This window comes from Chrysochloris asiatica, unplaced genomic scaffold, assembly GCF_000296735.1.
Source record: "Chrysochloris asiatica unplaced genomic scaffold, ChrAsi1.0 scaffold00008, whole genome shotgun sequence".
NCBI lineage: Eukaryota > Metazoa > Chordata > Mammalia > Afrosoricida > Chrysochloridae > Chrysochloris > Chrysochloris asiatica.
Window position 1 is genome coordinate 31,308,721 of NW_006408526.1, and position 15,599 is coordinate 31,324,319.

The 15,599-nt window shown below is 48.7% G+C and overlaps 1 protein-coding gene across 1 annotated transcript; it reads right to left on the reverse strand.

Moving 5' to 3' along the window:
* Positions 1–1,823: 1,823 nt before the first annotated feature.
* On the reverse strand, positions 1,824–9,521 carry TREH (trehalase (brush-border membrane glycoprotein)). Its single transcript, XM_006833987.1, has 15 exons — positions 9,433–9,521; positions 7,205–7,305; positions 6,921–7,065; positions 6,750–6,837; positions 5,527–5,627; positions 5,342–5,434; positions 5,119–5,235; positions 4,885–5,007; positions 4,571–4,620; positions 4,264–4,458; positions 3,230–3,447; positions 2,897–3,008; positions 2,507–2,619; positions 2,201–2,254; positions 1,824–1,970 (listed from the first exon to the last, which is right to left on the reverse strand). Exons 1-15 carry the CDS (start codon positions 9,519–9,521, stop codon positions 1,824–1,826), a joined length of 1,746 nt encoding a protein of 581 aa, XP_006834050.1.
* Between the last annotated feature and the right edge of the window lie 6,078 nt (positions 9,522–15,599).

The following is a 15,599-nucleotide window of genomic DNA, read 5'->3' on the forward strand; positions in this document are numbered from 1 at the left end:
AGCCAGGGACGAAGGCCATGGAATTACTCCAGAGAGAGCTCCCGCTTTGAGCTGGTTCCTGATTCTCCAGCCTGTTTTCTTTCGTAAAGGACAAATTATGGTACCAGAATCTGCCAAAGATCCCCTCTTGCTTCAGCTCCCTGTGCAGGGGTCTTGGGAGCTGACAGAGCCACATCTAGAGTGGGGTAACGGCTCAGACGGTATAGTTTTCAACTCCACTCCATCCCCATCATTTTCCTGACTTAAAAAAATTTTTTTCTGGCTCAAGGGCCAGAGAAAGAGGTGAGTCATCCTTGAGGTCCCAGCCCCACCCCCTGTTGCAGACCCATCCTCAGTGGTCCCCATAGTGACTGTTTCATCACCATGGTTATGCTCATTGCCATGGTGCTGTGACTTAGCACCCACTTTAGCCTGTGGGCCTCATCCAAGGGTACATGCCGCCATCTCTCCAGCCCAGGCCCCTGGGCACCTTCCACCTGCCCCTGCCTGTGTCTCCAGGCCCTGACGCACAGCCTGCCAGCCCCAAGTAACCCTCTCCCATCCACTCGTGCCTTGCTTAGAGCCAGAAGGTATGAACCTGGGAGGGAGAGCGGATGCCCAGCAGAGGGACGATGTGTATGATGGGAGGCGAAGCTGGACAGCCCTCCTTGGTTCTGTACAGGGTAGAGCGTCTCAGTGGCTCCCTGAAAGGAAGCCTGGGTAGGAGAGGAAGTGAAGATGAAGGGCCTGAGCTCTGGCCTGCTCTCCCCTCTGCCCAGGAAGGGTGATGGAAAGGGAAAGAGCAAGCAAACAAGCAGCCCTTCACGCCTTAACACTAACACCACCTCCCCTGCTCCTCTCCAGCACCTGGGCCCATGGTTGCCTGGGCCTGGGCTGGGTGTTTTTCAGTATTTGTAAGCATTTCAGCAGAACAATAAAGCATTTGGAGTATGTAAGTGTTTAGGGGACCCAGGTTGTGTGGGGTGTATGAAACTGGGATACTTGTGATAAGAAGTTCAAGTGTTCTCCCCAAAACAATATTTCTACCCTAGTAAAGGAGCTCTGGTAGCGTAGTGGTTACGAATCGGGCTGCGAACCGCAAGGTCAACAGTTCGAAACTACCAGTTGCTCCGCAGGAGAAAGATGAGGCGTTCTGCTCCCGTAAAGATTAACAGCCTTGGAAACCCTGTGCAGGGTCCCTATGAGTTGGAACCGACTCCACGGCACACAACAACAACAACAACAACAACAACAAAGGAGCCCTGAGCCCTGGTGTGACTGGTGGGTTAATAATGCACTGGACCACAAAGTCAGTTTGAATTTCAAAGTCCGTGCTTCCAAGTCATCAGGTGCTCCTGGGAAACCCTATGCAGGGTCACTAAACGTTGGAACCGACTCGACAGCACTTAACAACAACAAAGGAGCAAGCCCTGGCAGCACTGTGAGTTAGGACTTCTGGGTAAGTTAGGGTGAGTTAGGAGTGAGTTAAAGCTGTTCACCTAAGGTTAGTGGTTCAGGAGAGAGATGAAGCTATTTGTTTTGGTGAAGATTCAGTCTTGGAAATCTTACTTAGGGTTGCTATGAGATGGAATTCACTTGATGGAAGTGAGGTGTGTTTTTTGTTTTTTTTTAAAAAAAGGATCCAGAAGAGTCTCAGGCCCCAACTCTCAACTTGGGTTGTTATCCTGCCCTCACTTTAGCAGAGGGCTGGCTGGGAAGCAGGCAGGGTATCCGGTCTCATGGAGAGAGGAGAGCAGGAGAGCGGGTGAGAGGTAGGAGATGACAGAGGTTTATTGAGGCAGGAACTGGAGCCAGATAGGAGTGGAGGCTGATGGGAAATGCCATCACCACCACCATTGCAGGAGGTTGAGCACGAGGGCCACCAGCAGGTAATGGGGTTCCTGGAGAGCTGACCAGGCCCCCGAGGTCAGCCGGTCACCATAGTGGTCCAAGAGCATCAGAACCACTCCGTTGGTCCAGCCAAACCCCTCCTGGAGAGGAATGTCCAGTGAGTCAAGTTCTCTGGGGCTATGTGATCTACCCCGGGCCTCTGGCCTGCCTAACCCCAGAGGTGCAAAGGGGTACCAGTCGAATCAGGCTCCTCCCCCATGGACCTGCCTACAGGTGAGGAAACTGAAGCCTGAATAAGGGAATTCATGCTCAGTTGGGAACAATAGAGCCCTGGAGTTATGTGTGAGAAGTTCACTCCTGGCCCACTCACCTGAACTTCATACTCCCCTCCGCCTCCTGGTTGTCCACCATTGCTGATGTCATACTGGGGAGAAGAGGCAGGCCGAGGATCAGACAGTACCCCCATCTCCACCACCCAGCCCAAATGGGCAAAGGAATGGGCACCCCCTTAGAAGAAACCCTCTGACCTGTAGCTCTGACTCCTGCAGTGCTCAAGAATGGCCACTTGGTGCCACCACCATCCTTGACTTGTTGACCCTAGGCTTTCCAAAGGCTGACACTTCCCATGTCATGCCCACAAAGAAGTCCCAGCGGGACTGGGCACAGGGCAACTTACCTTCTCATACATGGCTAACGTTTTGGAGTAGACATCAAAGTTTGTTCGGATCCAATTCTGGGCCAGCTGGAATGCTACTTCCTGGGTCCGGAGTGAGGATGACTTGGCCAGACCTAGACCCCCACCCCATGTGAGACCCTGAATTCTCCAGAGGAAGGAAAGAGGCCCTAGGTCTCAGGTCTCCTTCCTGGCTAAACCTGCTCTTAATCCAGAACTGATCCCAAGGGACAGGTGGGAGTAGATACTGGTGTTGAGTGGGAGGTGAAGGCTCACAGGAACGAGAGAAGTAAAGTAAGTGGATCCCAAATCCTTTGTTTATCCCTCCCAGTACCGGGGAGGAGACACACCCTCTATACTTAGGGGGACAAGGCTTTATCCCTGCTTCCCTACCTCTAATAACCAGGTCCTGCAGTGGAGCCCAGGCATTGGGGAAGTCCCATTGTTGGCCTGTCTTCCGGAGAGAGGTTGGGATTCCATGCTTGTAGTTCAGGATCTGAATGTCCTAAAAGGTTCCGGGTATCATGTCTGTGGGTGGAACTGGACCAGAAGCCAGGATGCTGGCTCTTCTTGGCTCACAGCTTCCCCCTGGTGACTCCAGTGGGAATCACAGGCTAGAAAAGGGTGGGTGGCTGCCTCTTACTGAGGCCTTACTACTCAAGAGTCTAGGAGGGCGAAGGCAGTCCCCCTCTTGTGTCACAGAGCTTCCCTTGTGATTACCCTCACCTCCAGGTACTTGAGAGCCTTGTCCGAAGCAGCAGGGTCAGAGAAGCAGCCGGCCCAGAGAGGAGTGAGGTTGGATGGGTAAAACTCTGGGTTCCTCTTCCCATTCTCAAGGTCATAGTCGAACCAGACACCTTTCTCCTCATCCCACAGGATGTCCTTCATGGCCTCCATACGCTGTGCTCGTAAATTTCTGTACTTCGTAGCTTGGAAATCATCCCCTGAAGCAGGACTGCCTTCAGACTCTAGCAACTAGGGCCCTAGCCCTTGGGCCCCATGCCTCATAGGGCTCTATTCTGGCCTATGTTTCTCCCCAGTGGGTGAGAAGACCTGAAGATCAGGGCATGCCTATCTGAAGCCACCACATTCCAGGTGTCACTGTTATTCATTGCCCATCAGGTTGATTCTGACTGATAGGTGAGCGTCTTGGAAAGAGTAGAACTGCCTCATAGAGTTTCCAAGGGTTCTCCCTGGTGGGTCCAAACCACTGATGCAATTAGCAGCTGAGTGCTTAACCACTGTGCCACCAGGTTTCAAAGACCCTGAAATTCCCTTAGCACATGGCCCTGCAACCACTTCCAAGGTGTGCACTAGCCTGTTCCTGGGCCCAGCCTCCTGAGGGAGTCAAGAGCAGTTACTTGGGGAAAGGTGGTGTGGCTAGGCTGTCTGTCTGTCCACTCACCTGCCTGGTGGTGGTTATGTGCTGTGGAGTCAGTTCTAACTCACAGCGACCCTGTGTAGGGTTTCTGAGGTGATAATCTTTATGGGAGCAGAAAGCCTCATCTTTTCCCCATGGACCTGCTGGTGGATTTGAACTGCTGGCCTTGTGGTTAGTAGCCTAATGGGCAACCTATTATGCTACTAGAGCTCCTTTCACATGCTCTAGAGGTCATCAAAGTACAAATGAAGGGAGAGAGGAGAGGTGAGAAGACAAGGGTGGGTTACTACTAGGTGGTACTAAGGGTGAGGGTTTGAGCAGGCTGAGAAGCTAGAGGGAATTCACCAGTCCCTCTCCCTGTCCTACCCTGGGTGCTCACCCAGTCTAAAGTAGAAGCTGCCCATCAGCTCTTCCGCTTGGCACAGGAAGGCATTGAGGTCGACAGGTACCAGTTTGCTGGTTCGGATGCTGCTGAGCGAGTCGGGGTTCTGGCCACCAGAGAGCCAGCGGGAAGAGAAGTCCCACCCAGACTCGGCTCCAGCCTTCAGCTCAGCCCATAGAGCCTCCCGGTCGCCTGTGGACAGAGAGCAGGTACCTGGCCAGTTCTGGCAGCATGGCCAGGCCTGTCACACCCCACAGATGCCCTGTCTCAGCCCTGAGGCCGCCGGCACCCTGTTGCCACTCACCTTCTGGCAAGGTGGTCGCCAACTCTGTATCTTTGCTGAAGGACTCTGGCCTGGCAAGGAGAGGAGGTGAGTTGTCTGGCCGGGTAGGCAAGTAGCCCCTCTGTGCTAGAGCCTGGAGCCTGGAGCCATCCTGACTGGGGATGAGACTGAGTCCCAAGGGGGTCTGCCCTATCCCCTCATAGCCATGGGTTGCTCAGGGCTCTCTTTTCTCCAGAGGTCAAGCTAACCCACTTACACTCCTTCCCAGGGGTGATATGGTGCTCAAACCAGCATGAACTGACACAAGACTGAGGATAGGCCCCACAGTTTCTCACCTGGGTCCCCCATAAGGAACATAATAGCGATTCAGAACATAGCTCTTTCCCTTGGAGCTCACTTTGACACTTCTCTTCTCACTCCAAAAGCTCAGTTCCAAGGCCAGGATCCCAATGTTCTCCCTGTGGTGGAGCCAGGCACCACCTCAGCCCAAGGCCCTGTCCCACCCTCTTCCTGGAGGCCCCACAGTCCTGGATGGTGGTGCTGGTGAGGTGAGGTGGGACAGGACCTACCTTAAGAAGGCAGTGTCATTGGTGTGTGTCAGGTAGCGGTCCATCATCAGGGCCAACAGTGGGGGCTGGCTTCGCTGTATGTAGTACACACGCCCGCCATTGGGGATGTGGCCGTAACTGCCAAGAAGGAAGGCTGCTGAGATGCCCCTTGTCCTGGTGTCAGAGGCCTGGCCAGTCCCAAGCATGGACACATGCTTCTCTTCCCTACTGGACCCCCTCTTACATTTTCACCAGGTCCAGGAAATTCTGCAGCATACCCTTCACTGTCTCAGGCATCTCCGAGAGGAGCAGACCCTCCATCACCCAGTAGGAGTCCCTGAAGGAAGGGACAGCTCACACTTCACCAGAGGCCACCCTGCTCAGGACACGTCCAGTGTCCATGGTTCCCCACCAGGCCCCTGCACTTACCAGTAGTAGAACTCAGCAAAGCGCCCACCAGGTACGATGAAAGGGTGTTTAGAGTAGATCAGAGAGAAGCACTCAGGCTGGTTGAGAACCTCTGGCTTTATCTGGAGTTAGGAAACCCGGAGTCCCCAGAGAGTGGATTGAGGAGAAGCCTTGCTTAGCTTGGCAGGAGCTAGAAGGCCTGGGGTTGCATGCTGACTAGCCTGTGACTAAGATCAAGGCCTAGGGCTGCCCGGAGCCCCGCCCTTTCACCTCCCATCTGCCCTCCTCACCTTCCACTTGCCTGTCTCTGTAGTGTAAATATTTAACATTAAATGCTAAATAAGAGGGTATGGATAATGCCCATCACCCAACCAGGCAGGTATTCCACCACTGTTATGATCCAGGTGAACTGAGGGGGGTGAAGTATTCCCTCCTGGCTCCCTGAGCTCTCATTTTTCTGCCCAGGGGATCAGCCCCCAAACCCATTCTCTGGTCTAGGTGTGGACAAAATCCCAACCCTTTGTCTAGATTTGAAGGGAAAGCAAAGGTGGGACCAGAGACCCTGCTGGGGGGCTTCTGTGTGTCCCCATCAGGTATGTTCTATGCTCGTCCCCTGCATAGTTCTGTGTGTGGCGGGGGAGGGGCTGCTAGTGGGGAAAAGGTCAGCTGATCTCAGTTATTTTGAGGTTAACAGGGAACTGGGTCCACAGGGCTCTTCCAAGGAACTGGGTAAGCTAGGCAGCCCCAGCAAATGTAGGGGAACTGAGTACCACTGGGGGGGGAGGGGGACACCCACTTGTGCAGACTTGGGCCAACTACTGCCTGCTCTGCACTTCTGAGCAAAGAGATAAAACAGGCTGTGCCAAGCACAGAGGTCAGCCGTAATCATGACAATTAGTATTCACAAGACAAAGTCCTTGCCTGAGGAGCTCCAAAGTGGACAGATCAGTTAACCAGGTGGTGCAAGAGGCAGCAAGGGGTGGCCCGAAGGCAGTGCCGGCTAGGCTTGCCTAGGGCACTGTGGGGAAGGCTTTTGGGCAGAAGTGAATGGTTAGAAGTTAGTGAGCACCTTCCTTCAGAAATTCTCTTTCTAGAGGGATTTAGTGCAGGAACCTGGGTGGGGAGGAATGGGTGTCCTCAGGAAAGGAGGTCAGCCTGGTGCGCTGTGGGGCTTGAGTTTGCATCACCCTCTGCAGGGCCCTTCTAATCAACCAGGTCTGGGGACAGGTCTAGGGCTTCAGTACCTTTTTTCCCAGTTTCTTCCAGAGTTGGTGAAGATCCCCTGCCCAGGCTCGCAACTTGGCATCTGAGATATTCTGCAAGAACTGGGGGCTGGAAGAGGACGAGCCCCACAAGGTTCAGGGAAGCAACCCTGCCCCAGGTGCCCCTCTCCTGCTCCCTGTCCAGGGCCTTACCTGTCTTTCCAGTCCCCTGGAGTCCAGGGCTGCAGTTCCTGCCATGCTTCCAGGAAGTTATTTCTAACAAACTCCTGCAGGAGCGGTTTAGGGATGCTGTCATTGTGTACACTGGCCAGTTCTTCAAAACTGTGCAGGACTTGGTCTGGAGGGCAATGGAGAGGTGGGGTCAGGAGAGTCCCACCTCAACTCCCTCCCTGAGCCAGAGTAGCCTCTCTGCCTGGCCTTGCCTCCAGCCACCTTTGGGTGGAAGGTTCTGTAGAAAATGGAGTCTACTCTCTCACCTGGGGTCTTGGACAGTGGCATGTCCACAAACTGCTTGTCATCATGGAAGAGTTTGGCCATCTGAACTTGATACAGGAGTTTCCCATGGCAGTAAATCTGGCTGCAGGGACAGGCAGGGGTGGGGGATTGTCAGGGGAGAACAGAAGAGTAGAGTCTGGAAAGACTGGTCAAGGGAGTTTCCTGAGAACTGGACACAGGTGTGGACCGGGGTTGGAGGTGATGGTTGGAAGTGGTTGGAGAGAACCAGAAGAATCTTATTTCTATGTTTAGCAGTCAGTCTGAGATTTGATCACAGCTCTCTTGACAAGGATGTCAGGATAATGGCTCTGGATGAAATCTACTTATTAGCCCAGACTTAATATTTTTCTTTCATATTCCACAATCAATCAACAACAACGTTCAAAATTGAAGCAATTCTTTTTTAACTGTTTGTTGTGAATTGAGTGAAGGTTAATAGAGCAGATTGTCAGTTTACCATTCAACACATCGTACACTTCGTTTCATTCCAATGGTTGCAACCCCCTCCATACCATAAGTTAACAGTATTTACCTCAATGCACTTCCCTTCTTGCACTCTTCCATGAGTCTTCTTCTACTTTCATCTTTCCTTTGCCAATGGCCATCTTGGATATGGCCTCCCTCATCACCCATGTTACCATTTGTGTATTCTCTAGCCCGTGAATAATTTTCCCTTCTCACCCACCCCAGGTAACCATCACGGAATGTTTCTTTCATCAAGATAAACTTTTCATAACTTTTTGTAACCGTGGTCTCATATAATATTTTACATTTTGTGATTGATTCAGCATAATCTTCAAGTTGAACCACTTCTTAACTATTCCAATACCCCACTTCTGTGCCTTTCTTCCTGGCCTCTATTCCTTACCCCAGTCACACTGACCTTGTTCCTGGTCCTCAGATGGTGTCCCCAGGGCCTTTGCATTGCAGTTTTTTTGCCTGGACTGCCTTCCCCCATATCTATACAATTCTGCTCAAACATCACTTCCGTAAAGACACCTTCTCTCCTTACCTCCATGAGCTGCCCTTAAACTTTACTTTTAATAATGCTTACATTACCATTTATCTTCTATTATTAATGTTCGTGGTTATAATGTAAGGCCCATGAAGGCAGAGGCCTTGTTTTTGTGATCACTGCTGCACCCTAGGAAACTAGCGGTTGTTGTTGTTAAGTGCTGTCGACTTGACTCTGACCCATAGCGACCCTATGTTTCCACGGAGCGACTAGTGAGCTTGAACCACTGACCTTGCAGTTCAAATGACTTTGCAGTCTGACGGACGCACTAATAGTGGTGGTGGTTATGTGCCATGGAGTCAATTCTGACTCATAGCGACCCTGTACAGGGTTTCCAAGGAGCAGCTGGCGAGTTAGAACTGCCGGCCTTAACGGCCCACACCAATGTTGCAGTTTACCGCATTAACCAGCAACGGCACACCAGAAGTTTTTAGGGGAGCAGAAAACCTCATCTTTCTCCCGCTGAACAGCTGGTAGTTTCAAACTGCTGACCTTGCGGTTCGCAGCCCGATTCGTAACCACGATGCTACCAGAGCTCCATATATAGCGGGGTGGGGGTGAAATGAAGGGTAGATAATGTCCTGTGATTCCAGCAGCCAGGACAGGGCCAAGTTTCTGCTATTTGGAGGTGGAAACAGACTGAGCAATTAGGTCTGACTTGTCCACGGTCACAAGGAGCCCTGGCATTGGACTGATAAATTGCTAGATCCACAGTTCAAAACCACAGCTACTCCTTGGAGAAGGATGAGGCTTTCTGTTCCCATAAAGATTTACAGCCTTAGAAACCCTATACAGAGTGAGAATTGACACGATGGCAGTGGTTTTTAATGACTGCTGCCCATCACAGAGTATCAGGGTTAGGGCTTAACCCCAGGTACACTTGGCAGCTCCTTAACCCCTTTTCACACCCAGACTAGGGAAATCATGAAGACAGTTTGCTAGAACAATACTGAGGATAGCCCTGCACAGTTTAAGAAGCAGCTTAGAGGGCAGGCTTTGGTCAGCAGTCTACTGGACCATCCATAGCTAGCTACATCTTTTCCCAGTACTGGGCAGACAGCATCCGGCATAAGACCTGCTACATAACAAACTCTAATTCCTTCTCTTCCCTCTGAAGGATTGATCCCCAGCACTTGAAATCTCATTTTAATCTTCTGGACCCAGCCCCGTATCCAATACTCCCTTACCCCCTACCTCTCACAGGGTGGGGGCAGGACCTTCTGAAATCCTAGCCCCAGGTCCAGCAGGAGCAGCAGGGAAAGCACCCAGGTCTTCCCATGCATGGTGGCTGTGACTGGACTGAGAAAGCAAGGCCAGGTCCTCAGGCAGCTGGGGCACAGCCTGACTTGCCTGTTAACTCAGGTCATCCAAAGTCCGAGCTTTGAGGCGTGGCCATCTGAGGGATCAGTGCCTGGTCTCCACACAGTCTGCTGGCTCCTCCTGCTTTTGGGCAAGAGGAGACTTCTCCTAAGCTCCTGTTCAACCCGAAGCACCAGTCAACTCTGCCTGCCCCCTCCTGCAGTTTCTCTTCTTCTGGTTGTCCAGCTCAGCTGACATCGCCTTCTATGAGAGACATGGGGCAGTAAGTGGGGCTGAGGGCCACTGAGATGATTAGGCCTCACATCTATGACCCAGATGCCCATTGTTAGGGTGAACCACCAGCTCATGGGGAGGAGGTTCACCCTTCTCTGTAACATCTCAAACAGAATCACTTGAGCTTCTGTCTTGGATGTGGTGTGAACTCCAGAATCCTTATCTACAAGGAAAATAGACTTAACATTTCTTTTCACCATCTGTTGTTTTCATGTCTTGAGTCAATTCAATTCACAGTGACCTTTTCTGTCTGATTTCCTGGAACTGTGGCCATTTATTCTCCCTGTTCCCTCCACTCCCACCCAATGCTGGCTATGGCCCAGGCCCCTCCACACCTAATTTATGGCTGCTGAACACACCTCACTTTTTCTGGCGATTTGAGGCCCCAGAAGGGGAGTATCCCATAGTAAGAAACAAGGAAGAACCAACAATGGAATACTGATCTTTACTCCCTAAAAAATCCTCTAGGCCATTCTCCAGCATGGGGAATTCCTTTCTGGCCACATACTAGTTGTTGTTGTTGTTAGGTGCCATTGAGTGGGCACCTGCCCATAGCGACCTTATGCACAGCAGAATGAAACACTGCCCGATCCTGGGCCAACCTCACTACTGTTGTGATGCTTGAGTCCATCGATGCTGCCATTTGGCCTATCCATCTTGTCGGGGGGTCTTCCCACATAATACTAGGTCCAGTTTTTCCCACCCCCAAGTCTAGCTCCCAGCTAACAGTGCTTAATTGCTATGAAATACTTCCACAAATGCTTATTTCTTGACTTCTTCCCAAACTGAGCCTGATCTTCCTTTGCCTTTCAAAATCCCCCTGAGGAAGTGGGCCAAAGAAAGTTTTCTGATAAGCAAAGGTCTAGTAGAGTGGTAACAACTAGGCTTCATAGGGCAACACCACGCCCAGGCGGGTTTCTCCCTACTTCATCTCATAATCACCATTGATTAGGTGGCCATTAAAGGCCAGGCCCTTTCCATACTTAATCTGGACTCCTCTCAGCTACTGGCAGGGTAGATTAATGGCCCTTCTTTTTCAGATAAGGAAACTGTTGTTATCAGTTGTTGGGTGTCATGGAATTGGTTCTGACTCATAGGAACCCTATGTACAACAGAACAGAACACTGCCTGGTCTTGGGCCATTTTAACAATCGTTGCTGTCTGTAGTCCATTGTTGTAGCCACTGTGTCAATCTGTCTCACTGAGGGCCTTCCTCTTTTTTTCCTTCACCAGGCAGGAGGTCTTTCTCCAGGGATTGTCTCTTCCTTATAACATGTTCAAAGTATGGGAGAAAAAGTCTTGGTATCCTGGCTTCTAAGGAAGATTCTAGCTGTATTTCTTCTGTATGGATTGAATTGTGTCCCCCAATTGACTTGGTCAGAGTCCTGGTGTGGTGCAGTAAGATAAGCACAGGACCGCAAGGTTGGTTTGAACTACAAGGTTGGCAGTTCAAACTTACCAGTCATTCCTTAGAACCCCCATATTGGATCCCTATGAGTCAGAACAGACTTGACGGCACTTAACAACAACAACAATTGATTTGGCTGGGCCATGATCCTCAGTGGTTTAGCAGTTATGTAATGATGTAAACATCCCCCAAGATGTGATCTGATGTGATCAGCCCTGATCTGATGTAAGGGGATTAGGGTGTTATGCGATACCCAGAGTCAGGTCACAGTCTTAATTCAATGCAGGGGGAGTTTCTTAGGGTGTGACCGGTATCACCTTTTGTCTTATAAGAGATAAAAAGAGAGAAAGTTGAACAGAGAGAGACCTACTACCACCAAGAAAAAGAGCTGGCTAGATGGTGGTCTAAGTAGATGTACTACAGGAACCCTCTACAAAAAAATGTGGTGGTGGTGATGATGTGCCAATGAATCAGTTTCTGACTCATAGTGACCCTGTATATTGTTTCTGAGGCTGTAAATCTTTACAGGAGCAGAAAGCCTCATCTTGCGCCCTCAGAGTGGCTGATAGATTTGAACTGCTGATCTTGTGGTTAGCCACCTAGCTTGTAATTCATTATATCACCAGGGCTCCTTACAATAAACCTATGAGAGCAAATGAAACAGACACAGATGAAAATCCTGAAACTTGAACTTCAGAGGAAAAGTTAGAGAAGAGGCTTGAGCGCTTGCTGGAAGGAGAAGCTGAGCAGGAATGGTGAGAGAGAGAAACTGGTGAATGGCTGGCCAGATGCAGCACAACCGTCTTGAACTTTTGTGAGTAGTTTTGGCAACAGAAGGAGGTCTGGCAGAGCAGATTCACACAGGCAATGGGAAAGGTGTGATTCTTCTTTTCCCCACACTCTACTGGTGATCAGAAGTGTGGCCCACTCCCACCCTCATCCACCCCCAGCGCAGATCTTGCTCCCTGGGAGTTCAGAGCCACGTGGTTGGTAGACACATCAGTGTGAGGCAGGTGCTGGCTACTCTGCTTTGGTGCTTGGATTCAGGCAGGCTCGCCTCCAGACCTAAAGAACCCATAGGACCACCAGACCTGCATTTAACCAGTCACCTTGCCCCAAGCTGCCCTGGGATCCTAACGGACACTGAAACCAGCTTTATCAAGGGCCTCCATGAACTACTTCTGGATTGAGTGCCCTGAACATAGATAACACTGAGGCCAACAGGAATTCTATCTTGGGCCAGGAACTCCACTGTCACATCCCTCCACAACCACCTCGTGAGGTCCGTGGCTTGCAGGACCTTATCCAGTAGAGCAGCGACACCAGAGACGGAGGCAGAGATGGGGACATGGAGAGAGGGAGCAGCTGAGGACTCTAGATTCATGGGAAGAGAGGGACTAAGAGCTGATGGCCAGGAGGCAGACTTGAGAATGTGCCCTTTGGAGGTGTAAATTATTATATATGCCTGAGTGTTTTGTTTTATTTTTTTAAATAAAGTTAAAGTGAATAGAGACAAATACTGTCAGCTGATGGTACATTGAGGGAATTATCATCATTGTAATGAAACAAGGTGTGACTTGTTGAATGTAAAACTGATGATATGTCCTGTAAACTTTCACTCAATCCACAATAAAAACCTTACAAAAAAAAAAAAGAGAGAGAGAGAGAGATGGGGATAAGATTCTTATGATTCAATAGTGAGTAATTATTATCATGATTAATTGTAACTGTCATAATTGTAAAGGTAGAAGTTTTGTAATAAAAATGAAGGAGTAGTTAATCTTACAGTCCAAGAGCAGAGGACCTTAGGACCGTCAAGGGAGAAGAGCACAAGCAGAAGGTGGGACCTTATCCAGAGAAGCAGCAACACTAGAGATGGAGGCAGAGATGGGGACATGGAGAGAGGGAGTGGCTGAGGACTCTAGATTCATGGGAAGAGAATGACTGAGAACTGGTGGCCAGGAGGCAGACTTACAGAATTATTATATATTCCTGAGTGTTAAAAAAAAAAAAAGAGCTAAAATAATAGGGAGAAATACTGTTTACTGATGGTACATGGAAGGGATTAGAGTAATGAAGCAAGGTGTATGATTTGTTGAATGTAAAACTGATGATCTGCCTGTGAACTGTCACTCAATTCACAATAAAAATAGAAAAGAAAAAAAAAATTAAAGACTAAGGTGTGACCGAAAAAAAAAAAAAAAGAAGATAGAGGAACTACTCAGAGTCACTGTACCAAAAGGAAATGGTTGATGTTCAACCATTTCAAGAGGTAGCATATGATCAAGAGCCAATGATAGGAAGTCCAAGGTGCATTGAAGGGATTGGCAAAAAACAAGGCACCAGGAATTGATGGAATAAAAATTGAAATCTTTCAAGAAAGTGAGGCGGCACTGGAAGCACTCACTCATCTATGCCAAGAAATCTGGAAGACAACTACCTGGCCGACTCATTGGAAGAGATCCGTATTTGTGCCCATTCCAAAGAGAAGTGACCCAACAGAATGCACAAAACATCGGACAATCTCTTTGATATCCCATGCAAGTAAAGTTTTACTAAAGGTAATACAGAAATGGGTGCAAGCATACATTAACAGAGAACTTCCACAGGTTCAAGCCAGATTCAGAAGAGGACGTGGAATGAGGGGTATCACTGCTGACGTCCAAAATATCTTGGCGGAAAGTAGAGAATACCAGAGAGATGTTTACCTGTGCTTTATTGACTATGCAAAGGCTTTTGATTGTGTGGATCATGACAAGCTATGGACAACATTGCGAAGTAATGAGTATTCCAGAACACTTAACTGTGCTCATGAGGAATCTGTACATGGACCAAGAAGCAGTTGTTCGAACAGAACATGGGAACACTGAATGTTTTAAAATTAAGAAAAGTGTGCGACAAGGTTGTATTCTGTCACCATACTTATTCAACCTGTATGCTGAGCAAATAATCCAAGAAGCTGGGTTATAATGAAGAAAAACGTGGCATCAGGACCGGAGGAAAACTCATTAACAACCTTGCTTGCTGAAAGTGAAGAGGACTTACAATACTTCCTGATGAAGATCAAAGACCACAGCCTTCGGTATGGATTGCATCTCAATGCAAAGAAAATAAAAATCTTCACCACTGGACCAATAACCAATGTTCTTATCAACGGAGAAAAGATTGAAGTTGTCTTCCAAGACAGATTTTTCCGGCAGTCCATGGTGTATTAAATATTATGTGTCTACACCATAATTCCAAGGCACCAATTCTTTCATCTTCTTTGTCCATTGTCCAGCTTTCATGTGCACATGAGGCAATTGAGAATATCATTGCTCAGGTCAGGCACACCTTAGTCCTTAAAGTGATATCTTTGCTTTTTAACACTTTAAAGAGGTCTTTTGCAGCAGATTTCTTGACTGTTGCTTCCAGGGGCATTGATTATGGATTCAAGTATAATGAAATCCTTGACAACTTCAGTATTTTCTTTGTTTACCATGATCTTACTTATTGGTCCAGATGGGAGGATTTTTGTTTTCTTTATGTTGAGTTTTAATCCACACTGAAGACTGTAGTCTTTGATCTGCATCAGTAAGTGCTTTAAGTCCTCTTCACTTTCGGCAAGCAAGGTTGTATCATCTCTGTATTGTAAGTTACTAATGAACCTTCCTCCAACCCTCATGCTGAATTCTTCTTCATATAGTCCAGTCTCTTGAATGATTTGCTCAGTATACAGATTGAATAAGTGTGATGAAAGGATACAACGCTGATGCACACCTTTCTTGATTTTTAACCACATAGTGCCCTCCTCTGTTTGAACAACTAACTGCCTCTTGGTCTCTGTACAGATTCCACATAAACACAATTAAGCACATTCTTTGCAACACTATCCATAACTGATTATGATCCAAGCAGTGAAATGCCTTTGCATGGTCAATAAAACACAGGTAAACATTTTTCTGGTATTGTCTGCTCTCAGTCAAAAGCCATTCCTCGTTCCAGATCCTCTTTTTAATTTTTGTTCTATATACATTATTATTTTAATCTACATTATATGCTTTGCTCTTTCTAGTCATAATAACATTTTTTTTGGTGGTGGTGGGGTGTTTGGGTCATCATGAGCTTCCCAGAGCAGCAGGAGTTGAGAACCAGTGATCCTGACTCGAGACCAGCGCTGATGCTAGAACTTTCTGAGATGATGGAAACATTCTTTCTGTACTGGCTGGTGTAACTGACGAACTGCATGTAATTGTTTCTTTAATTTAAATTAATCTAAATCTAAATTTAAATAACTACACATGGTTGGCTAGCGGCTACTGTGTTACACAAGGCAGCTGTAGACATTTGAAACAGTGTTCCCACCGGGGCTGGAAGTTTT